This window comes from Monodelphis domestica, chromosome 4, assembly GCF_027887165.1.
Source record: "Monodelphis domestica isolate mMonDom1 chromosome 4, mMonDom1.pri, whole genome shotgun sequence".
NCBI lineage: Eukaryota > Metazoa > Chordata > Mammalia > Didelphimorphia > Didelphidae > Monodelphis > Monodelphis domestica.
In genome coordinates this window covers 222,850,970-222,876,054 of record NC_077230.1, presented here as the reverse complement: position 1 = coordinate 222,876,054, position 25,085 = coordinate 222,850,970, and the positions used below count along the sequence as shown (strand labels likewise).

The 25,085-nt window shown below is 36.3% G+C and overlaps 1 protein-coding gene across 3 annotated transcripts in view; it reads right to left on the bottom strand.

Annotated features, from left to right (window-relative positions):
* LOC107648868 (aldehyde oxidase 3-like) overlaps window positions 1–25,085 on the bottom strand; it is a 159,603-nt gene that overhangs the window by 126,419 nt on the left and 8,099 nt on the right. For all 3 annotated transcript variants that reach the window (XM_056794171.1, XM_007494930.3, XM_056794172.1), the window contains exons 3-5: window positions 21,704–21,800; window positions 19,293–19,401; window positions 17,625–17,751 (exon numbers count right to left, since the gene is read on the bottom strand). In XM_056794171.1, the coding sequence (XP_056650149.1) occupies window positions 17,625–17,751; window positions 19,293–19,401; window positions 21,704–21,800 (333 nt within the window). The remainder of the gene's footprint in view (window positions 1–17,624; window positions 17,752–19,292; window positions 19,402–21,703; window positions 21,801–25,085) is intronic.

Sequence of the window (25,085 nt, the reverse complement as noted above, 5' to 3'; positions counted from 1 at the left end):
GAATAATTTTCTTAAAATCTTCATCCTTGGAATTCTTTGAAAACTAAATCATAGAATAATCATTTTTGAGAAAACAATTGGAGAATACAAATGTCTATGTTGACCACTAAAATAAGTGAGGCTAACTGGAATAGTATTTTGAGCAATCTGGGAGTGAATAAATAATTTACTTACATTATTAAAAATATAGCTAATATGATTAATATTTCAAGATCTTCTATGAATGCCTATCTTAATCCGTTAAGTAGTTGCCAAAAAATGTGGTTGATTTTTTTAAGGTCACATGCAAGAAACTCCAGTAACAGCTATTAGACACATTAAAATATAAGAAGAGGGGTAAGATTAAAGGGATATCTTTCTTCCATGGATATACAGGCCAGATAAAAAATAGTCTTAATCTAGTAGGTAGATGGGTCTCTGGCATCACTGATATGAAATCCCTTCAGGAGTACAGATAGTGAACTATTCATATCTGTTATCTGAATAATTTACTAACAGAAAATTATTTTGGAGACAAATCCTTCATGACATCATGACACCATAAAGAAGGTGCAAAAGGGAGTCCAAGATTCCAAATTACCCCCTCCTCCAATTATTTCATAGGATCTCCCTTGCTACTTTACAAATAACCTGGGAAGAGAGTAAACTATAGAATTCCATCCATGTGAGCCAAAGTCTCCAGCTACCCTAGAGTGATTACAGAACCCATTGCACTTTGTCATAAAGAGATGTTACTTACGTTTTTTTAAATTTTATAATATTTTATTTGATCATTTCCAAGCATTATCCGTTAAAGACAAAGATCATTTTCTTTTCCTCCCCTCACACCCCCCATAGCCGACGCGTGATTCCACTGGGTATCACATGTGTTCTTGATTCGAACCCATTGCCATGTTGTTAATATTTGCATTAGAGTTTCATTTAGAGTCTCTCCTCTGTCATGTCCCCTCAACTGCTGTAGTCAGGCAGTTGCTTTTCCTCGGTGTTTCTACTCCCACAGTTTGTCTTCTGCTTATGAATAGTGTTTTTTCTCCTAGATCCCTGCAGATTGTTCAGGGACATTACACTGCCCCTAATGGAGAAGTCCATTACATTCGATTTTACCACAGTGTATCAGTCTCTGTGTACAATGTTCTCCTGGTTCTGCTCCTCTCGCTCTGAATCACTTCCTGGAGGTTGTTCCAGTCTCCATGGAATTCCTCCACTTTATTATTCCTTTTAGCACAATAGTATTCCATCACCAACATATACCACAATTTGTTCAGCCATTCCCCAATTGATGGGCATTCCCTCTTTTTCCAATTTTTGGCCACCACAAAGAGCGCAGCTATGAATATTCTTGTACGAGTCTTTTTGTCCATTATCTCTTTGGGGTACAGACCCAGCAGTGCTATGGCTGGATCAAAGGGTAGACATTCTTTTGTCGCCCTTTGGGCATAGTTCCAAATTGCCCTCCAGAATGGTTGGATCAGTTCACAACTCCATCAGCAATGAATTAATGTCCCTACTTTGCCACATCCCCTCCAGCATTTATTACTTTCCTTTGCTATCATGTTAGCCACTCTGCTAGGTGTAAGGTGATACCTCAGAGTTGTTTTGATTTGCATCTCTCTGATTATAAGAGATTTAGAACACTTCTTCATGTGCTTATTAATGGTTTTGATTTCTTTATCTGAGAACTGCCTATTGATGTCCCTTGCCCATTTATCAATTGGAGAATGGCTTGATTTTTTGTACAATTGATTTAGCTCTTTATAAATTTGGGTAATTAAACCTTTGTCAGAGCTTTCTATGAAGATTTTTTCCCAATTTGTTATTTCCCTTCTGATTTTAGATACATTGGTTTTGTTTGTACAAAAGCTTTTTAATTTGATGTAGTCAAAATTATTTATTTTACTTTTTGTGATTCTTTCTATGTCTTGCTTGGTTTTAAAGTCTTTGCCCTCCCAAAGGTCTGACATGTATACTACTCTGTGTTTACCCAATTTACTTATGGTTTCCTTCTTTATGTTTAAGTCATTCACCCATTTTGAATTTATCTTGGTGTAGGGTGTCAGGTGTTGCTCTATTCCTAATCTCTCCCACACTGTCTTCCAATTTTCCCAGCAGTTTTTATCGAATAGTGGATTTTTGTACCCAAAGCTGGGATCTTTGGGTTTATCGTATACTGTCTTGCTGAGGTCGCTTACCCCCAGTCTATTCCACTGATCTTCCTTTCTGTCTCTTAGCCAGTACCAAATTGTTTTGATAACTGCTGCTTTGTAATATAGTTTAAGGTCTGGGACTGCAAGGCCCCCATCATATGTGTTTTTTTTTTCATTATTTCACTGGATATCCTTGATCTTTTGTTATTCCAAATGAACTTTGTTATGTTTTTTTCTAAATCAGTAAAGAAATATTTTGGGAGTTCAATGGATATGGCACTAAATAGATAAATAAGTTTGGGTAGGATGTTCATTTTTATTATATTGGCTCATCCTATCCATGAGCAGTTAATGTTTTTCCAATTGCTCAAGTCTAGTTTTAGTTGTGTGGAGAGTGTTTTGTAGTTGTGTTCATATAGTTCCTGTGTTTGTCTCGGGAGATAGATTCCTAGGTATTCTATTTTGTCTAAGGTGATTTTGAATGGGATTTCTCTTTCTAGTTTTTGCTTCTGAGCTGTGTTGAAGATATATAGAAATGCTGATGACTTATGTGGGTTTATTCTGTATCCTGCAACTTTGCTAAAGTTGTTGATTATTTCAATTAGCTTTTTGGTTGAATCTCTAGGATTCTTTAAGTAGACCATCATGTCATCTGCAAAGAGTGATAACTTGGTCTCCTCCTTGCCTATTTTAATGCCTTCAATTTCTTTTTCTTCTCTAATTGCTACTGCTAGTGTTTCTAGTACAATGTCAAATAATAGAGGTGATAATGGGCATCCTTGTTTCACTCCTGATCTTATTGGGAATGCATCTAGTTTATCCCCATTGCAGATGATATTAGCTGATGGTTTTAGATATATACTGTTTATTATTTTTAGGAACGACCCTTCTATTCCTATGCTTTCTAGTGTTTTTAATAGGAATGGGTGTTGTATTTTATCAAAGGCTTTTTCTGCCTCTATTGAGATAATCATGTGGTTCTTGTTGGTTTGCTTGTTGATGTGGTCAATTATGTGGATGGTTTTCCTAATATTGAACCAGCCCTGCATCCCTGGTATAAATCCTACTTGATCATGGTGGATGACCCTTCTGATCACTTGCTGGAGTCTTTTTGCTAGTATCCTATTTAAGATTTTTGCATCTATATTCATTAGGGAGATTGGTCTATAGTTTTCTTACTCTGTTTTTGACCTGCCTGGTTTTGGAATCAGTACCATGTTTGTGTCATAAAAGGAGTTTGGTAGAATTCCCTCTTTGCTTATTATATCAAATAGTTTGTATAGTATTGGGATTAACTGTTCTCTGAATGTTTGATAGAATTCACTGGTGAATCCATCAGGCCCTGGGGATTTTTCTTAGGAAGTTCTTTGATGGCTTGTTGGATTTCATTTTCTGATATGGGATTATTTAAGAATTCTATTTCTTCTTCTGTTAGTCTAGGCAGTTTGTATTTTTTGTATATATTCATCCATGTCACCTAAATTGGTGTATTTATTGCCATATAATTGGACAAAGTAATTTTTAATGATTGCCTTAATTTCCTCTTCATCGGAGGTGCTGTCCCCCTTTTCATCATTGATGCTGTTAATTTGCTTTTCTTCCTTCCTTTTTTTAATTAGATTGGCCAGTACTTTCTCTATTTTGTTTGTTTTTTCAAAGTACCAGCTTCTAGTCTTATTTATTAAATCAATAGTTGTATCACATTCAATTTTATTAATTTCTCCCTTAATTTTTAGGATTTCTAGTTTAGTTTTCTGCTGGGGGGTTTTAATTTGATTGCTTTCAAGTTTTTTTATTTGCATTTCCAATTGATTGATCTCTGCTCTCCCTAGTTTGTTAATATATGCACTCAGGGATATGAATTTACCTGATTACCACTTTGGCTGCATCCCAAAAGGTTTGAAAGGATGTCTCGCCATTGTCATTTTCCTCAATGAAATTATTAATTGTTTCTATGATTTCTTCTCTAACTAAACGATTTTGGAGTATTATATTGTTTAATTTCCAGTTAGTTTTTGATTTGGTTTTCCATGTACCTTTACTGATCATTATTTTTATTGCCTTGTGATCTGAGAAGGCTGCATTTATTATTTCTGCTTTTCTACATTTGTGTGCTATGTTTCTGTGACCTAATGTATGGTCAATTTTTGTGAATGTGCCATGTGGTGCTGAGAAGGTGTATTCCTTTTTATCCCTATTTATTTTTCTCCATATGTCTATTAATTCTAATTTTTCTAAGATTTCATTCACTTCTTTTACCTCTTTCTTATTTATTTTTTGATTTGATTTATCTAAATTTGATAATGGTTGGTTTAAGTATCCCACTAATATGGTATTACTGTCTATTTCTTCCTTCAATTCTCCTAGTTTCTCCATTAGAAATTTGGGTGCTATATTATTTGGTGCATATATGTTGATTAGTGATATTTCCTCATTATCTAAAGTCCCTTTTAACAAAATATAATTACCTTCCCTATCCCTTTTGATCAGGTCTATTTTTGCTTTGGCTTTATCAGATATCATGATTACCACTCCTGTCTTCTTTCTGTCACTTGAGGCCCAGAAGGTCTTACTGCATCCTTTAATTCTGACCTTGTGGGTGTCAACCCGCCTCATGTGTGTTTCTTGAAGACAACATATGGTAGGGTTTTGGATTCTAATCCATTCTGCTATTTGTCTACGTTTTATGGGTGAGTTCAATCCATTCATGTTCAAAGTTATGACTGTCATTTGTGGACTCCCTGGCATTTTCATAACCTTCCCTAATTCTAACCTTTTTTTCTTCGGCTCTACCTTTTAGTCCAGTGATTTACTTTGAATCAGTCCCCCTTGTCCCCTCCCTTGATATGTTTCCCTTTTTAGTCCTTCCTCTTTTGTTTCCCCCTCCCCCCTCTCTTTCCCTCCCCTTTTTTTCCCCTCTCCCCCTCCCCCCCATTGGTTTTCCCTTCTCCCTACCATTATTGGGTAAGATAGAATTCAAAATCCCAATGGATCTGGATGTTCTTCCCTCTCAGAGTTGATTTCCCTGAGAGTAAGGTTTAAGTAAAAACTCTCTTCCTCTCCTTCTTATAAGAGTTTTCTTCCCCTCCCCTTCCCGTGTGAATCTTTGTGTGAGAAAGATTATTCTATTTGGTCTTTCTTTTCCCCCTATTTACACATTACATTTTCCCCACATGTTAGTATACATAGATTGATATAAATGTAGTCCTTATAGAAGAGAGTTTGAGTAAAAGAAGAAGATAACATTTTTCTCCTTTTCCCTTTCCTTCATATTTACCTTTTCAGGTATTCCATGCTCTTTGATTTTCAATATCGAACTTTCCACAGAGCTCTGGTCTTTTCTTTGCAAAAACTTGGAAATCTTCTATTTTGTTGAATGCCAATACTTTCCCTTGGAAGTATATAGTCAGTTTTGCTGGATAGCTGATTCTTGGTTTAAGACCCAGCTCTCTTGCTTTTCTGAAGATCATGTTCCATGCCTTATGATCATTCAGAGTGGAACTTGCAAGGTCTTGGGTGACCCTGATTGGCATTCCTTTATATCTAAATTGTCTTTTTCTGGCTTCTTGTAGGATTTTTTCTTTTGTTTGAGAGCTTTGGAATTTGGCAATTACATTCCTGGGAGTTGTCTTTTGGGGGTTTAGTGTAGAAGGTGTTCTGTGAGCTCTGTCAGTGGCTGTATTGCCCCCTTGTTCTAGAATCTCTGGGCAATTTTCTTTAATTATATCTTGTATTACAATGTCGAGTTTGCTGTTTATTTCTGGCTTTTCTGGAAGTCCAATTATTCTTAAATTATCTCTTCTCCCTCTATGTTCCAAATCTGTCACCCTGTCAGTGAGATATTTTATGTTCTCTTCTAATTTCTTGGTCTTTTGGTTTTGCTTTATTAGTTCTTGTTTTAAGGCCTGGTTTTCAGGCCTTTTCAGTTTGGTCAAACTGGTTTTGTAGATGTGTGAATTTCTTTTGCATTATTTCCCACTTTTCCTCCCAGAAGGCTTCCATCTTTTTGATCATTTCTGATTCAAATTCTTCATGGGTTTGTGGAGAGTTTTCATTTCCTTTGGAAGGTTTTGGAGCATTTGCTTGTGTTTCCTCTTCTGTCTCTTCCGTGTTTTGTATTTTTGCTCCATAAAATGTATAAAAAGTTTCCCCATTCTTCTTGGTTTTTTTTTTGGAATTTGGGAGCTTTTGTGCTTCAGTGTAGTTTGCCATCTCTATCTGAGTGGGGAGGATTAGCTTTTCTTATCTCTGTCTGGTGTTCAGAGGTTTTAGTCCCAGGCAGATTGTCCTTTCTATGAAGTTGTTGTTCTGTCTTCCCTGGGAAGCCAGGAATTGCTGGTGTGTCCCTGGGTTGAATTGAGTATGCCCTGAGGCAGGGACCTGAGACTATGATGGAAGGATCCATCCAGGGGGTTATAAGCTCCCCCCATCTCTCTGTTTCCCTGCTATCTGTTTCCCTGCTATCTGGGTGCCCTCTCGACTGGGTCAGGTTGTTTTCAGGAAGTGGCCTTCAGAATAGCCGGCCCTGGGGTCCTTTTGCCAGCGCTGAGGGTTACTGTTGTTTCTGAAGACCCTGCTCTCTGAGGGGGCGGGGCGCAGCTTCCCTGGGCTCAGGGCGAGGGCTCCTGATAAGAAGATTAGCTTTCCCTGGGTTGAACTGAGATTCTGATGGAAGGATCCAGCCAGGGGGTTACGAGCTCCCCCGTCTCGCTCTGTTTCCCTGCTGTCTGGGTGCCCCCACGACTGGGTCAGGTTGTTTTCAGGGTGCGGCCTTCAGAATAGCTGGCCCTGGGGTCCTTTAGCCAGCCCTTAGGGTTACTGTTGTTTCCGAAGACCCTGCTCTCTGAGGGGGAGGGGCCACGGCTTCCCGGAGCTCTGGGAGAGGGCTCCTGATAAAAAGATTAGCTTTCCCTGGGTTGAATTGAGTGTGCCCTGAGGCAGGGACCTGAGACTCGGATGGAGGGATCCAGCCAGGGGGTTACAAGCTCCCCGTCTCTCTGTTTCCCTGCTGTCTGGGTGCCCCCTGGACTGAGTCAGGTTGTTTTCAGGATGTGGTCTTCAGAATAGCCAGCTCCCGAGGCCCTTTTGCCAGTCCTGAGGGTTGCTGTTGTTCCGGAGGACCCTGATCTCTGAGGGGGAGGGGCTGCGGCTTCCCGGAGCTCCAAGGGCTCCTCCCAGGGGGTTACGAGCTGCCTCGTCCCTCTCTGTTTCCCTGCTGTCTGGATGCCCTCTCGACTGGGTTAGGTTGTTTTCAGGATGTGGCCTTCAGAATAGCAGGCCATGGGGCTCTGAGGTTGCCTCTGCTGCCTGGGACTCGGACTCGGTGCTCTGGGTTGGGGGGGATGGGGTCCTAGGACCTTCCTTCTGCCTACCCCTTAGGTCCGAGTGGTCTCGGGTTCTGAAAGGGGGGGGCCATACCTTTTGATCCAGGTCCAGGTCCAGGAGGAGAACTCCCGGGGTCTATGCTGTTGATCGTTTTGAATTTCGGTGCTCTAGGAGCATTCGGTTTGAGATCGGTAAGGAAGGGTTTCAGGAGATCTGAACTTTAGTTTTCTCTAAGCCGCCATCTTGACTGAAAGTAAGATGTTACTTACTTGCAAAATCACACGTAGATCAATAGTATTTTTTCCTGAATTAGAGTTAAATCCCTTAAGAGTTAAAGGGAAGTTCAGAGGTCATAGAATCCTATGATTGTACACCTAGAGCTGAAGAGATCTTAAAGTCAACTAATCCTGCCCACTCCCTTCATTTTACAAACAGAAAAACTAAGGCCCATGTAGGGGCAAAGTGAAGTAGTGCAGTGGACTACACTGGCAGTCGGAAAAATCTAAGCTCAAATCTGGCCTCGCACATTTATTTGCTATGTTCTTGGGCAAATCACTTAACCCCTATTTGCCACAATTTCTCATCTATAAAATGGGGACACACTAGAAAAGGAAAGGTAGAAGGGTCTCTGACATCATTGATAAGGAGTACAGATGATGAACCATTCATAAACTCTAATATCTTCACCAAGAAATCCCCATGGACAAACTCAATGGGGAAACATAGTTGGACATAACTAAATAATGACTGAATCCTAGCAAGACTCAGATAAGTCAAGTGAACTTGTCCAAGCTTATTCAGATGGTAAATAACAGAGCTGGGATTAGAACTGAAGCACTCCAGAACTCATTTCATTGCACTTCATCTAGTCCAACATATAATTGAATGGAAATCTCTTCTACAACATTCCTTACAAGTAGTCATCTGGCCACCACTTGAAGACCTCCAGAAAAGAGGAATTCACTGCCTTCCCTTAAAGCCTATTCCAATTTTGACCATCATTATAATTTAAGAGATTTTTTCCTAAAGTGAACCTAAATCTACCCATTGGTTCCAGTCTACTTCTCTGGGGAAAAAACTTCTCTGTTACCAGATAAGGAGTAATACATATATTTATTTGCTTTTTAAACCCTTGGCTTCAATCTTAGAATCAATAATAAGTATCTATGCCAAGATGGAAGAGTGGTAAGGGCAAGGCAATGGGGGTTAAGTGACTTATTCAGGGTCACACAGCTAGGAAGAATCTGAGGTCATATTTGAACCCAGAACTTCCCATCTCTAGACCTGGTTTTCAATCCACTGAGCCACACAGCTGCCCCCACTTGTATTTATTAATAAAGGAGGACTATGGCACTATATTTCTCATGTTGAAGGTAGAAAGTTGGACCGTCAAACCTCTGAAATTCATTTCCAAACCTGAGATCCTCTCTTTTTATAAGTCTGTAATACTTCCTCCTTATGGAATACCTTATAGTTTACATAGCACTTTTATAAGCCATTATCTCATTTAATCCTCACAGCTCATTTAAGCTTACCCTATGAAGTAGATCAAGCAGGTATTATTATTCCCATGTTACAAATGAAGAAAATATGGCTTAAAGAGGGGTTTGGATCCAAGATTATACAGCAAGTAAGTGGCAGAGGCAGAATGTAAACTAAAATCTTCTAAGACTAATAAAAACATAGGTTCATAGATATAAAGCTGGAAGGAATTTCAGAGGTCATCCATTCCAAATCCCTCATTTTAAAGATGAGGAAACTAAGGTCCACCAAAAGTTGAATAACTTGCTCAGTGTCAAATTATAAGCAACTGTGGAAATACTTCTAAAATTAATATGTCTATTTTCCATGTGCCATCTTACTATAAAGATTCATGAGACACAGAGTAAGACTGTTTGCAGAAAAGAGCCAATCAAGAGCCTTCAGTGAGCCAGAAATCTTGCTCACTCCCAAACACCTTCGTGGTGTTCGCTGACTGACCTTGCTGAGTTGTCCATCTTGTGCCCTACCCGAAGTGGCCTTAAGCAGATTTAAAACAGCCTCATGTTTGGCCATTGCTATAAAGCATCCTGAAAAATACTACTTCTGTGTTCTACCTATTCCTGAAAGAGACTGCCCATTCCCCATCCCCAACTCCTCCCCAAACCACCAATTGTGGTTTTCAAGTTTAAATTGTCCTTGACTCCATTAGGCTGTGGGTTCTATTGCACTTAGAATATGGATGTCCCTGATATGCATATCTAGGGTCTTTTGCTCTTAATAAATCATTGTCCTCACCTCAACCAGGAGTCCTCTGTATTTGAGGGAGGAGTTACTTGGAAGACACAATCCAGGTGGTATTTGAACCAAAATTCTCTAAATTTTTACCTTCCTATCTTAAGCTTTCAATTAAAAATTTGAGGATTTAATTTATGATAATAATTTCTTACATATAATACTTAGATACCTCTGATGTAATCTGGAGACAATTCCAGGCAACAAGAAAAGTAAGAGTAGTATTGATGATGCATATGAAGTTTGACAGGGAAGTTATAGAAAGTAGGTCCTCACTATGTAAATGATAAAGAATAAGATTTGGTTTTCTGGCCCACAGTTCATGATAGCAGACAGTGAAATGAGAAGAATGTGTTTGGATAAAGATTCATTGATATTAACAAGACATATTTAAATTGAAATTTGAGATTAATAAAGGTCAGATAATACAATAGTGTAAAGTGCTATTATTAGGTGCTATTAGGTGCTATTGGGGGGGGGAGTAGGAAATAGAATAATGAGTGGAGAAGCACAGAATAATTATTAGGAGGAAGAAACATGGAAGGTCAGGAATAATAAATATGGCTTCAGGTGTCTATATAAGATTTCATAGAGTACAAAGAATAAAGTAAATCTGACATATTCACAAGACATTATATAATAGATATCACTAGGATTTAGGATCACAGAGACCCATAGGAGGATTTCTTAGGAAGGTACTTCATCATTTCTCTCAAATCTTCCCTTATTCTGAATTTTTCTATTATTGATGAAGATATCACCATCCAGGATCACATCATTGGTGTCATCCTCAATTCCTCACTTGCTCTCCATCCCCATATTTAATCTGTTGCTAGGTTCTATCTATCTACCTTTGTAACATGTCTTTTATATATGGCTTTCTCTTTAATGACATTAACATAATCTTAATGCAAGCTCTTATCACTTTATATCTGATCTACTGCTAAAACATACTCTATTTGGCATTTAAAGTCCTTACCATGTTATTTGGCTTTGGTTTTTATTTTTTATTTAATTTTTTCCAGATCATAATGTAGATACAATTTTAATCATTATTTTCTGGGAGGGGCAGAACAAAGATGGTGGATTAGTAGCAGCAAAAGCTGAAACCACTCTGACAATCCTACCAAATCAATCTTTAAAAAGCTCCTCATAACATGAGTCAAAAACCAAAGTCAAGATGGAGTGATAGGTAAAAAAAATTTGGGAAGAAAATGGAAAAAAGAAATAAAAGTAATGCTAAAAGGAAATAACAGCTTAAAAAGCAAAATTGGTCAGCTGTAAAAAAAGACACAAAAGTCCAATGAAGAAAAGAGTTTCTTTAAAGACAGAATTGACCCACTGGGAAAAGAGGGAAAAAATATCTAATGAATATAAAGTTCAATGAAAAGTAGAATGGATGAAATTAAAAAGGAAGATAAAAAGACCATGCAAGAAATTCAGTTTTTTAAAATTAGAATTGGGCAAGTAGAAGCTAATGACTTCATGAGATATCAAGAAACAATGAAACAAAATCAAAAGAATGGAAAATGGAAAAAAAATATATCTTATTGAAAAAACTTCTGACCTGGAAAATAGATCCAGAAGAAACAATTTAAGAATTATTGACATACTCAACATGTATGCACCAAATGGCATAGCATCCAAATTTATAAGGAGAAAATAGTGGAGCTCAAGGATGAAATAGATAGAAAAACTATACTAGTGGGAGACCTGAAACTTCCTCTAACTGAACTAGATAAATCAAAAAAATGAAAAAGAAAGAGGTAAGAGAAGTGAACGAAATCTTAGAAAAATTAGAGTTAATAGATATGTGGAGAAAAATAAATAGGGACAAAAAGTAATACACCTTCTTTTCAGCAGCACATGGAACATTCACAAAAATTGACCATGTATTAGGGCATAAAAACATACCAAACAAGTGCAAAAGAGCAGAAATAATAAATGCATCCTTCTCAGATCACAATACAATGAAAATAATACTTAGTAAGGTAACATGGAGAGGTAAATAAAAAATGAATTGGAAATAAAAGAATAAGATTCTCCAAAACCAGTTAGTTAAAGAACAAATCATAGAAACAATTAATAACTTCAATGAAGAAAATGATAATAATGATACATCCATTCAAAACCTATTGGATGCAGCCAAAGCAGTACACAGAGGGAAAATTATATCCTTGAGTTCATATATTAACAAATTAAGGAGGGCAGAGATCAATGAATTGGGCATGCAAATTAAAAAATTAGAAAGTGAACAAATTAAAAATCCTCAGATGAAGACTAAATTAGAGATCCTAAAAATCAAAGGAGAAATTAATAAAATTGAAAGTCAAAAAACTATTGATTTAATAAATAAGACTAGAAACTGGTACTTTGGAAAAATAAATAAAATAGACAAAGTACTGGTCAGTCTAATTTAAAAAAGGAAAGAAGAAAAGCAAATTGACAATATCCAAAATGAAAAGGGAGACCTCACTTCTAATGAAGAAGAAATTAAGGCAATCATTAATAACTATTTTGCCCAATTATATGGCAATAAATATGGCAATCTAGGTGATATGGATGAATACTTACAAAAATACAAATTGCCTAGACTAACAGAGGAAGAAATAAATTACCTAAACAACCCCATATCAGAAAAAGAAATTGAACAAGCCATCAAAGAACTCCCTAAGAAAAAAAATTCCCAGGGTCTGATGGATTCACAAATGAATTCAATATCAAACATCCAAAGAATAACTAATCCCAATATTATACAAACTATTTGACAGAATAAGCAAAGAAAGAGTTCTACCAAATTCATTTTACAACACAAATATGGTACTCATCCCAACGCCAGGCAGGTCAATTTCCTTAATGAACATAGATGCAAAAACCTTAAATAGGACACTAGCAAAAAGACTCCAGCAAGTCATCATGAGGGTTATTCACTATGATCAGGTGGGATTTATACCAGGAATGCAGGAATGGTTCAATATTGGGAAAATCATCCACATCATTGACCATATTAACAAGCAAACTGACAAAAATCACATGATTATCTCAATAGATGCAGAAAAAGACTTTGATAAAATACAACACTCATTCCTACTGAAAACACTAGAAAGTATAGGAATAGATGGGCCTTTCTTAAAAATAATAAACAGTATCTATCTAAAACCATCAGCAAACATCATCTGCAATGGAGATAAACCAAAAGCTTTCCCAATAAGATCAGGAGTGAAAAAAGGATGGCCATTATCACCTCCATTATTTAACATTGTACTAGAAACACTAGCAGTAGCAATTAGAGAAGAAAAAGAAATTAAAGGTATTAAAATTGGCAATGAGGAGACCAAGCTATCACTCTTTGCAGATTATATGATGGTATACTTAAAGAATCCTAGAGAATCAACCAAAAAGCTAATCGAAATAATCAACAAATTTATCAAAGTTGCAGGTTACAAAATAAACCCACATCAGTCATCAGCATTTCTATATATCTCCAACCCATTTCAGCAGCAAGAATTAGAAAGAGAAATTCCATTTAAAATCACCCTAGACAATATAAAATACTTAGGAATATATGTACCGACACAAACACAGGAACTCTATTAACACAACTACAAAATACTTTTCACACAATTAAAGCTAGATCTAAACAATTGGAAAAACATCGATCGTTCGTGGGTGGGATGAGGTAACATGAATAAAATGACAATCCTACCCAAATTAATTTACCTATTTAGTGCCATACCCATTGAATTACCAAAAAACTTTTTTACTGAGTTAGAAAAAAACATAACAAAATTCATTTGGAAGAACAAAAGATCAATGATATCCAGGGAAATCGTGAAAAAAAAAATGCAAAGGAAGGAGGACTTGCAGTCCCAGATCTCAAACTATACTATAAAGCAGTGGTCATCAAAATGATTTGGTACTGGTTAAAAGACAGAAAGGAGGATCAGTGGAATAAACTTGGGGTAAATGACCTCAGCAAGACAATCTATGATAAGCCCAAAGATCCTAGTTTTGGGGACCAAAATTCACTATTTGATAAAACTGCTGGGGAAATTGGAAAACAGTATGGGAGAGATTAGGTTTGGATCAACATCTCACACCCTACACCAAGATAAACTCAGAATGGGTGAATGACTTGAATATAAAGAAGGAAACTATAAGCAAATTAGGTGAACACAGAATAGTACATCTCTCAGATCTTTGGGAAAGGAAAGATTTTAAAACCAAGCAAGAATTAGAAAAAAATCACAAAATGTAAAATCAATAATGTTGATCATATCAAATTAAAAAGTTTTTGTACAAACAAAACTAATGCATCCAAAATTAGAAGGGAAGCAACAAATTGGGAAACAATCTTCATTACAGAAACCTCTGACAAAGGTCTAATTACTCAAATTTATGAAGAGCTAAATCAATTGTACAAAAAAAAATGGAGTCATTCTCCAATTGATAAATGGGCAAGGGACATGAATAGGCAATTTTCAGTTAAAGAAATCAAAATTATTTTAAAAGCACATGAAAAGTGTTCTAAATCTCTTATAATCAGAGAGATACAAATCAAAACAACTCTGAGGTATCACCTCACACCTAGCAGATTGGCTAACATGACAGCAAAGGAAAGTAATGAATGCTGGCGGAGATATGGCAAAGTTGGGTCATTAATGCATTGCTCATGGAGTTGTGAATTGATCCAACCATTCTGGATGGCAATTTGGAACTATGTCCAAAGGGCACTAAAAGACCGTCTGCCCTTTGATCCAGAGCCACAGCACTGCTGGGTTTGTACCCCCAAAGAGGTAATAAGGAAAAAGACATGTACAAAAATATTCATAGCAGCTCTCTTTGTGGTGGCAAATAATTGGAAAATGAGGGGCTGCCCTTCAATTGGGGAATGGCTGAACAAATTATGGTATATGTTGGTGATGGAATAATATTGTGCTCAAAGGAATAATAAAGTGGAGGAATTCCATGGGGACTGGAACAACCTCCAGGAATTGATGCAGAGTGAGAGGAGCAGAACCAGGAAAAGATTATACACAGAGACTGATACACTGTAGTACAATCGAATGAAATGGACTTCTCCATTAGTGGCAATGCAGTGACCCTGAACAACTTGGAGGAATCTATGAGAAAAACCACTATCCATATTCAGAGGAAGCACTGTGGGAGTAGAAACACCAAAGAAAAACAATTGCTTGAATACATGGATTGAAGGGATATGGTTGGGGATGTAGACTCTAAATGAACATCCTAGTGCAAACATCAACAACATGGAAATAGGTTCTGATCAAGGACATATGTAATAACCAATGAAATTGCGTGTTGGCTGTGGGAAGGGTGGGTGGAGGGGAGGGAGGGAAATAATGTGATTATTGTAACCAAGGAATAATGTTCTAAATTGACTAAATAAACTAATTCAAATGGGGGAAAAAAGAATTATTGAACTACCTGAAATTTGTAATAAAAAAAAAGCATAGACATGATATTACAAATAATTATCCAAGAAAACTGCCCTGATATTCTTTATCAAGAAGGTAAAATAGAAACTGAAAGGATCAGCAGATCATCTCCTGCAATAGATCAACAAATGACAACTCCTTGGAATGTTATAGCCTAGTTTAAGAGCTCCCAGGTCAAGGAGAAAAAACTGCAAGTAGCCAGAAAGAAACAATTCAGATATCATGGAACCCCTGTCAGGATTTCACAGGATCTGGAAGCTTCCATTCTGAAGGACTGGAAGGCTTGAAATATGATATTCTGGAAGTCAAGACAACTTGGTTTACAACCAAGAACTACCTATCCTTTAAAACTAACTATATTTCTTTCAGGGAAAAGTATGGTCACTTATTAAAATAGAAGATTTCCAAACATTCCTGAAGAAAAGTCCAGACTTTTCAAGATTCAAGGGAAACATAAAAAAGGTAAATAAGAAAGAGAAAAAATTAAGGGCTCCAATAAGGTCAAATTGTTTATATTCCTATATGGAAAAATAATATCTATAACTCTTAAAAATTATAACTTAGAAAAAAGCAGATTTAAATGGGATGAAAATAGCAATCTTCAGTCATTGTCTTTATCATTTAGATAGATTAGACCTTTATTTCCTTTTTCAGAGGAAAAATAAAGACAAATGAAGAAAAGTTATAACGAGATACATTTCTGTTCTATATGTGTAAGAGCTTCCTAGAAAATGAAACTTCCTAAAATGGAATGGATCACCTTTTAAGAGAATGAGTTCTCAGCCACTAGAAATATTCCAGGGACAAATGGACAATTGTAAAAGGGATTGCCATAAAACTAATCTGTGAGGTCACTCAGCACAGAGAGGATTTGCAAGGTTAACTGGAATCCTTTATTGATAAGCAAGCCTGAATATGTAACAATCAGAAAGCCAACTAGGCAATACAGAAAACACAGTGGAAAGCAGTATGAGATCAAGATGGCATATTAGAGAAGTTTGAAATTGCCAGATGTGGAGGTGTTTGCTAAATCCTCAGCCACATGGAGCTTGTTTTACCAGCTATAGACATATCAGGCTATAAGATTTGTTTGTAAGATATGCCTAGAGAAGGCCACTGGTTGGCCTTTATGAATGGAAAGTCAATCTAGATGATCTTCAAGACTTCTTCCATCTTTGAGATTCAGTGAGTCTATAAGTACAAATGATATTTCTTTTTAGGAGTCACTAAGTACCAAATTTGATACTAAATCTAAAATATATGTGTATGTATTTATGTAAATTTATATGTATATATAAATATATAATAGGTCCTCAACATCCCTATGAACTTTTGCAACTTCAAGCATGCACATGATTTTATCTTAGTGATTTTATTACTAACTTCATTTTCACTCTCATGGTAGGAAGGAACTGTGCACATCTGGGGCTGTGTCCAGTAGAGAAAAAAAAAAATTAGAGATGCAATGCAACAAGACTATAGAGTGACTAGTATCCTATTAGAAGTTTCACTGATTTAAGTCAACTGTTCTAAAGTAAAAAGCTCCTCTGATAATCATTGCATATTTGTTTATATGTATGGATATTTATAATACTTTGTTAACTTTAAAGTGCTAGCTATTACAGTAGTATTGTCAGAGAAGAATCCTAGAAACCATGAATATTGAGAATACCGCAATGACTGGTGCATAGTTATAAATGTAGATTGACTGACTGTTTACCTCTAATTTTGTACCCAATATGTATTTTCTATTTTTTTAGTACATTGAAAGTTGACATAGTCTAGGCAATGGTATTAAATTCAAATAGAAACAATTCCTGTAGAACATATATTGACTTAGAGAATTACAAATTTGTGTTCTCTATGTTGTACTGGATTTTTTGTTTATTCTGTTAAACATTTCCCAATTGTATTTTAGTCCTGCTTGGGCCCCACTAGGGAATTCTGTCTAGGCAAACCAGAAGTCTGATATTTCTGGGAATAAAAACTAGTCCTAAAAGTCAGGGAGATCAGGTTCAAATCCGATCTCTGACTCATATCACAGAAGGACAGGACTTGGAAGAATCTCTCTAAATTGTTATGTAATAAATGAGTCACACTGATTCTATTGCTATACCAACTAAATCTCAGGACTAGACTCTCTTAAAAAGTTCAGAACAATGACTTAAATATTACTATATCAACACTGACTTTAAAAACTCCAACTGAGAGTTAATCAAAAATTAAATGTAAGGTAATCATTATAAATACAGAAACCACTGAATAAGATTTCTTTGGATGAAAGTGAATAAATTAAGAATAACTCTGATAGGGATATATATGGAAAAGATGAAAATATAAAAACAAAAGACACCTATAATTTTCTTAAAGTAAACATTTTGCTTTCACATCCTACCCTTCAAAAGATTATAGGAAAACTTACCCCCCAAGGTTTCAATCAGCTGCTCAGTGGATGGTTGCAGGTGGTTTCTCAGGAGAGTATATATGGACATCACCATCCCTGGAGTACAGAACCCACATTGTGTGCCATGGCCTTTGGCAATCCTTTCCTGGAAGCCAAGAAAATAGTGTTGCCATAAAGCTTCAGCTTATAGCATCCAATATAAGTTCCTTATTTACACAAGTAAAGGTATGCACAAGGGTATGCTGTGTTACAGACAAGAGGGGCATGATCTTCAATTCCAGAAAGAGAATACTCCAAGAGAACCATGAGAGTTATTTCATTTCAGTTCAATAAATTATTCCAGACATAATTTGGAGGAAAATAAGATGGTAGTAGCTAAAGATCATCATTTAGGTTTCTTCCCTTACTGCTTCCACCTGGGTCAAAGAAGGTGACCTGGAGGCCCTGGTTAGACATGGAACCTGTCCCTGAAAATAGTTTCCGACTCCTTCAATGCTCAAGATGTGCTCACTTTAGAAGGCTCACTGACCTTGGGAGTTTATCATACTTTCTTCCTTTTCAATCCTTTTAATATATAAAAACCTTAGCTAGGAGAAGAATATGGATTTGATGAGGACATTGTTCATGTCTATATTTGTAGTTCCTTTCTGAACCCAGCACACACACATAAAAATGAAGATTTTAATGAATGAATGAATGAATGAAAGTTATGTGCCTCAGAGTGGTATGTATAAGCAAAAAAAGGTTAGCATGTCTCTCTTGGCAGACTGGCAAGCAGTGTAGGAAGACCAGACACTCCTTCCAGGAACAATGTTGGTTAAGGTCTATATTATATGCTTTTTGTTCAGAAATTCTGGGTTCTAACTTTGTGTTTGATCTGCCTTTCCCATCAGACAGACAAAAGGAAGAAAACTCAGAAACAATGGATCTCTGAGTCTTGGGAAAGTGCCTCAGTGACCCAGAATTTTCAGAGCTGATTCAGCAGTCTCTGACCTTCTCACCATTATGCTATGACAGAGATTTAGACTTTCCAACAGATCTGTGCTGCAGTGAAGCAATATCTGTGTCCAGGTAGCCCATTATAACTTTCTTGATCTTGTTTACTTCTCAAACACCTTTCTTCTGACACTATAGTTAGGGTGCTGCCACGTTGCCTTTGGGCAGTGAGATTAGGCTCTTGCTGTTCTATGTTGGCAAGTTCTGTACACTAATGGAAATAACATTAAAGGTAATACTTCAATGTATTCAATGTGTTTCTTTGACATTTTTAATGACAAATTCCAGCTCTCAAGGAGCATAAAACCTAGTGGGAAATGTATGATATGCCCATGTGGACACAACCACAGAATGCAACAGATAAATGGCAAGTCAAATTGATCAGGCACCCAAGTAGATTTTCCTCAAGAGAATTGTCTCATTTGACTATCTATACTAACCAAACTGGGGCAGCTAGCTAGGGGGCGCAGAAGACAGAACATTGAGCCTGGAGCCGTGAAGGCTCATCTTTATGAGTTCAAATCTGACCTTAGACTCTATCTAGGTGTGACCCTGGAAAATCACTTAATCATCTTTGCTTCAATTTCAGCAACTTACTACATGCCTAGACGATAGAAAAAACCACCATGTGTTTTATGTTCAGACTCATAAATTCAAGAATATGCAGAACATGTTATGATGTAGTTTTACCTGAACAGGGTGAATCCTGGTTTTAGTGCTTCCAATACCTTCCACTGTGGTGACTGCAGCCCCATAGAGGGAGCATATAGGAATCAAGCAGGCTGTGGCAGAGTAATGTCTTCAGGTTTTACATGACAAAGAAAAGAAGTATTAAAACAATGAAAGTAATGATACCTAATAATAGAGAAGAGACCTCAACTAGGAAATAATTAAAATAGCAATCATATTCAGATGGAGACAGAATCAAAGGCTTCTACCTACAAAGTACCTCAAGGGGCATCTAGTACAAATAAAAGCATACCAGAGTTCCTCTGGGACAAAGGCATTATGGTATAGTTACTTGGCATGGTAGAAGGAGCATTACATTTGAAATCAGGAAAAACTAAGTTCAAATCCTGCTGAGGTACACTCTGGTATGAACTGAGTGACTATGGCAAGTGACTATCTCTTAATCTCAGTCTTCTCATTTGTGAAATGGAGATAATAATAGCATCTACCTCAGAGTTGTGAAAAATCAAATGGGAAAGTAGGTGAGAGTGTTTTGTAAAACTTAAAACAATATATAAATGTTAGTTATTATTTGCATTTTAAAATAAACATTGGGGACAGCTAGGTAGCTCAGTGGATTTAGAACTAGGCCCAGAGACAGGAGGTTCTGAGTTCTAATCTAACTTCAGATTATGAAGTTACAATGGAGACAACACCAGACCTGGAACCAGGAAGACTTGAGTTCCATTCAGGCCTCAGATAATATTTGTGCAATCTCGGATGTGTTACTGAGCAAGTCAGTGGATAGAGCACTGGGCTTGAAATCAGGAAAATTCATCTCCATGAGTCCAAATCTGGTCCAAGACAATAATTCTTAGCTTTGTGACCCTGAGCAAGTCACTTAACCCCCATTGCCTAGCCCTTACTGCTCTTCTACCTTGGAATCAATACACAATATTGATTCTAAGATGGAAGGTAAAGGTTAAAAAAAAAAACAGAAGGTAAGTGTTTTAAAAAGAAGAAGAAATATTATATATTGGTTCCAAGGCAAAAGAGTAGTAAGGGCCGGGCAATGGGATTTCAGTGGCTTGTCCAGGGTCACATAGCCAGGAAGTGTTTGAGGCTAGATTTGAACCCAGGACTTCCCATTTCTGTGCCACCTGGCTCTCCCCAACAGTATTGATTCTAAGACAGAAGGTAAGGGTTTTTTTTTAATAATAAACCTGATAGCTAATATTCTATTCTTCTTATTTTTAACTATATATTTCAAGAATTAAAATAACCCCCTTTCTTGCTTTATGTTCATCAGTTTAGAATTTGTGAGTAGTGGCATTCCATCATGAAATTACTCTTGAAAATATATTATCTTTAACCCATAAAGATAAAGATGGATTAGGCAGAAATTCAACTCATCATAACTACGAGCTCCCTAGCCAGTAACTGAATCAAATATATTTTTCTTGTAAATACTCATTGCCTCTAAGAACACATTCTTTCTCTGAACAAGAATATGATGGTCAGCAAATTTCTGTCCTGAATTTTGTCCACAATTCAAAGCAACTACTGGCAAGAGCAGTCTCAGGAATTTCAGATCTCATTCCTACACTATCTACAAAGGTAGTCACTTAACATGAATTACAAAGCATTGACAGAGAGCTGTTAGGTTTTTTTTTCCTTGAGTGAATCAGGATGTTTTATTCCATATGTTCTGTCAGTCATTGTTTTATAATATGGAAATCTAAGTGACAGATTTTCTTTTCAATTAGAATAGAGGAAATTGGGTTTTCTGTACAAATCTTCAACCTCTCTGTATCTTATAATTTTAGAGTTGCCAGGAACACAGAAAAGATAAACGACTTGTTTAGGGTCACACAATCATTTTGTACCAGAAGAACTTGAATCAAAGTCTTTTTGACCAACTCTGGAGTTCATTAACTACTTCTCTAACCTTGGATACTTCTTCCTGAGTCTCAGTTTCTTCTAGCTGCATTTGCATTATATGACTTTTCAGTTCTGTATCTATGATCCTCTATAATTAAAATTTTCTAGGACTTGAATGGACAGCTAGGCAACACAATGGAGACAGCACCAGACCTGGAACCAGGAAGACTTGAGTTCAATTCAGGCCTCAGATAATATTTGTGCAACCTCAGATGTGTGATACTGAGCAAGTCAGTGGATAGAGCACTGGGCTCGAAATCAGGAAAATTCACCTCCATGAGTCCAATTCTGGCCCAAGACAATAACTAGCTGTGTGACTCTGGTCAAAACACTTAACCTTCTTTGCCTCAGTTTCCTTTTCCTTAAAATGAGCTAGAGAAGGAAATGGCAAACCACTCAAGTATCTTTGCCATGAAAATCCCCAACAAGTTCACAAAGGTTTCAACAAAAAGACAAACAAACAAACAAAAACAATTTTAAAAATTGAATACCGGATCTTCTTGCTGCTGGAGTCATATCTTGATATCATCACTGTGCAAGCCCCACAGCCTCCTCCTCCACAGCCATATTTGGTTCCTGTAAGACGGACTAGGAAGAAGGTAGTCAAGGAAAAGAGGACTGAAATGGCTCTCCTTCTGGAGATTCTCACTACTATTGTTTATTGTTTATGCAAAGAAGACATAATTTTCTGAAGAGTCCTGGTTATCCCATAGAGACTCTCTGATTTCTGTCATCAATCACTTAATTAAAATCATTTGCCAAGAAAAAAAAAAGTCAGCCTTCAAATTGTTCTTTAGAAAGGAATGGGAAAAACCAGGGATAGGAATTTCATTGGAGACTGGATCTTTCATAATTCTCACCTTTATTTACTCTATTGTACCCCAGAGCCAGAAGAGCTGATCAACACAGAAGGCATATTACTGTAGTTATTTTGAACATGAATTTACAGTTTGGCTTCTCTACAATCCTACCTTTAATTTAGTTATTTATGATGTAGAAAATCCAATAGTAAGATGATTTTAAGTTGAATTTTTTAGAGGTAAAGTGGAAATAGACAGTGAACAACTCTTAGACCCTATTGTCTATGATCTATCCTACATAACATGATCATATTTTTCCTCCTAATGAGAAGCACCAATTATATAAAATATTTGAGCACTACTCAAAAATATTCAATGGCTTCCCTTTGCCTACTATATAAAGACCAAATACCTTAGCCTGGAACCTAACCAAGCCTGCCTTTCCAACCTTATATCGCCTTCACTTGCTTTGTGTGTAAGCTAAACTTTAATATCTATCTCCCCCTTTTCCACCTCAGTGCCTTAGCTCTCTCTATTACTTATGCCTAATTAACTTCCCTAGTTTAAATTCCATCTGTCTTTGAAGGTTCAGATCAAACATTTTACTTTCTTAACCAACATTTCCCTGATCACTCTCCCTCCCCCATGCAAAGGACCTTTTCTAGCCTTTCATTTTCTCATTATACTCTGTAATATTCTTGAGTATCTAACATGCCCTAAACTATACTATAGTTAATCATTGTAAATGTATATGTGGAGGTAATGCAAAATACCTGAAAGAGCTGAGTTTTGGAATAAGAAATCAAGAATATTGTCACATCTGTACCTCCTACTAATTAAGTGACTTTGAACAAGTTATATTCCCTCTTTGAGCCTCAGTTCCCTCATTTGTAAAACGGAGATAAAAATTCTTACATTACTAATCTTACCGAGTTGTGAGAACAACACTTTAAAGACTATAAATGTGAGACTATTTTATTCTCCCTACTAGATTCTCAGTTCCTTAAAGAAAAGAGGCAATGCCATAATTATCTTTGCTTACTTATCTCAGAATTAAGCACAACTATTGTATTATATACTCAGTGGTATCAAACTCAGACTGCCAGCCCTGAACCAGATTAAACTGTAATTGGAAAACGTTTAACACAATAACAAAAAATGATACAATGTGAATAATGTAAATTAGTTATTTTCTAAATCAATATACCCAGGTAGGGATCTTGTTCTATTTGAGTTTGACACCACCGATGTACAGAATGGGACCACAACAATTTTTTGTTGAATTCTTGAGTGTCTGAGCATAAATACTATACTCTTCTGGAAGTTATCAAGAAATGAAAGGGATCATCTACTGTAGATTGCCACAGGGAACTTAAAATGGCATTTTCACAGAAATCAGGAGAAACTGAGGCTCTAATGCAGAGGTAAATATGCCAAGGATAAACTAGATTTACCCATGTTGTCTGTTCAATAGACTCAGATACTCCAATGAATCATCTGTGCAGTTGTGAAGATAAAGAATGAAAACATGCAGGCAAATAGGGTTTATCCATTTTGCTCCTAAGGACAAAAAAATTGTCCTGTGCCAAGAACAATTATGCTTCCTGCTTTGTTCTCTATATCCACCTAAACACAGTTGTTCTAGTCTCTAAAAAGTCCTTTGACTTTCTTCCAATGTTTGGTTTAAAAAAAAAAAAAGGTTGATCTGTTGAATACAAGCTATGGGCCAGAGAAATCAGAGAAATGGCTTCCATTATGAACCTCTAAACATCATATCCCTAAACTAGAGATATTTGAGTGATGGCAGATATATATTATTTTAGTCCCTTACCCCTCTTTTCTTAGGGGAAAAATGCTATTAGCATAAATGACCACATCAATAAGACCAACAGAATCATGTGATTATCTCGATAGATGCAGAAAAAGCTTTTGACAAAATACATCTATTTCTATTTTAAAAAAAAACACTAGATAGCATAGTAATAAATGGAACTTTCCTTAAAATAAGTAGTATCTATTAAAAAAACAACAGAAAGTAGATGATATGATAGTATACTTAGAGAATCCTAGAGAATCAGAAACTAATTGAAACTAATTGAAATGACTAACAGGTTTAGCAAAGTCTCAGGATACAAAATAAACCCACATAAATTATTAGCATTTCTTTTTACTACCAACAAACTCCCAAAGCAAGAGATGAAAAGTGAAATTCAATTTAAGATAATTCTAAAGAAAACAAAAGGTTGGGAGTTTACCTGTCAAGACAAACCCAAGAACTATATAAACACAATTACAAAACAGTTTTCACATAAATGAAGTCAGATCTAAACAACTGGGAAAATGTTAATTGCTCATATTAGGCTGAGTGAATTTAAAAAATGATAACTTTACCTAAATAAATTTATTTATTCAGTGCCATATCAAGTAGGGTACCCAAAAATTGTTTTATGTAGATATAAAAAATAGTAAGTCATCTGGAAGAACAAAAGATCAATAATATCAAGTGAATTGATGAAAAAATGTGAAAGAAGGTAACCTAGATGTATCAGATCTTTAAGTGGACTATAAAGTAGTAATCATCAAAACAATACAGTACTGGCTAAGAAAAAAAGAGTAGTGGATCAATGGAATTGATTAGGTACAGGGCAATAAATGACTGTAGTCTATAATCCAATGTTTGATAAATCAAATATCCAAACTTTTGGAACAAGAACTCACTATTTGACAAAAACTGGTAGGAAAACTGGAAAAAAAGTACCACAAAAACTAGATATAGACCAACGTCTCATACAATATACCAAGATAAGGTCAAAATATGTACACAAATTAATATAAAGGGTAATACCTTAAGCAAATTAGGGAAGTTTGGAATTGTTTACCTGTCAGATCTATAGATAAGGGAAGAAGTTATGACAAAACAAGAGTTGGAGAGCATTATGTGATATTAAATATATACTTTTGATTATTTTAAATCAAAAGATGTTTGCACAAGCACAATCAACACAACCAAGATTATAAGGGAAGCAAAAATCTGGGGGAGTGGGAATTTTATAGCAAGTTTCTCTGATAAAGG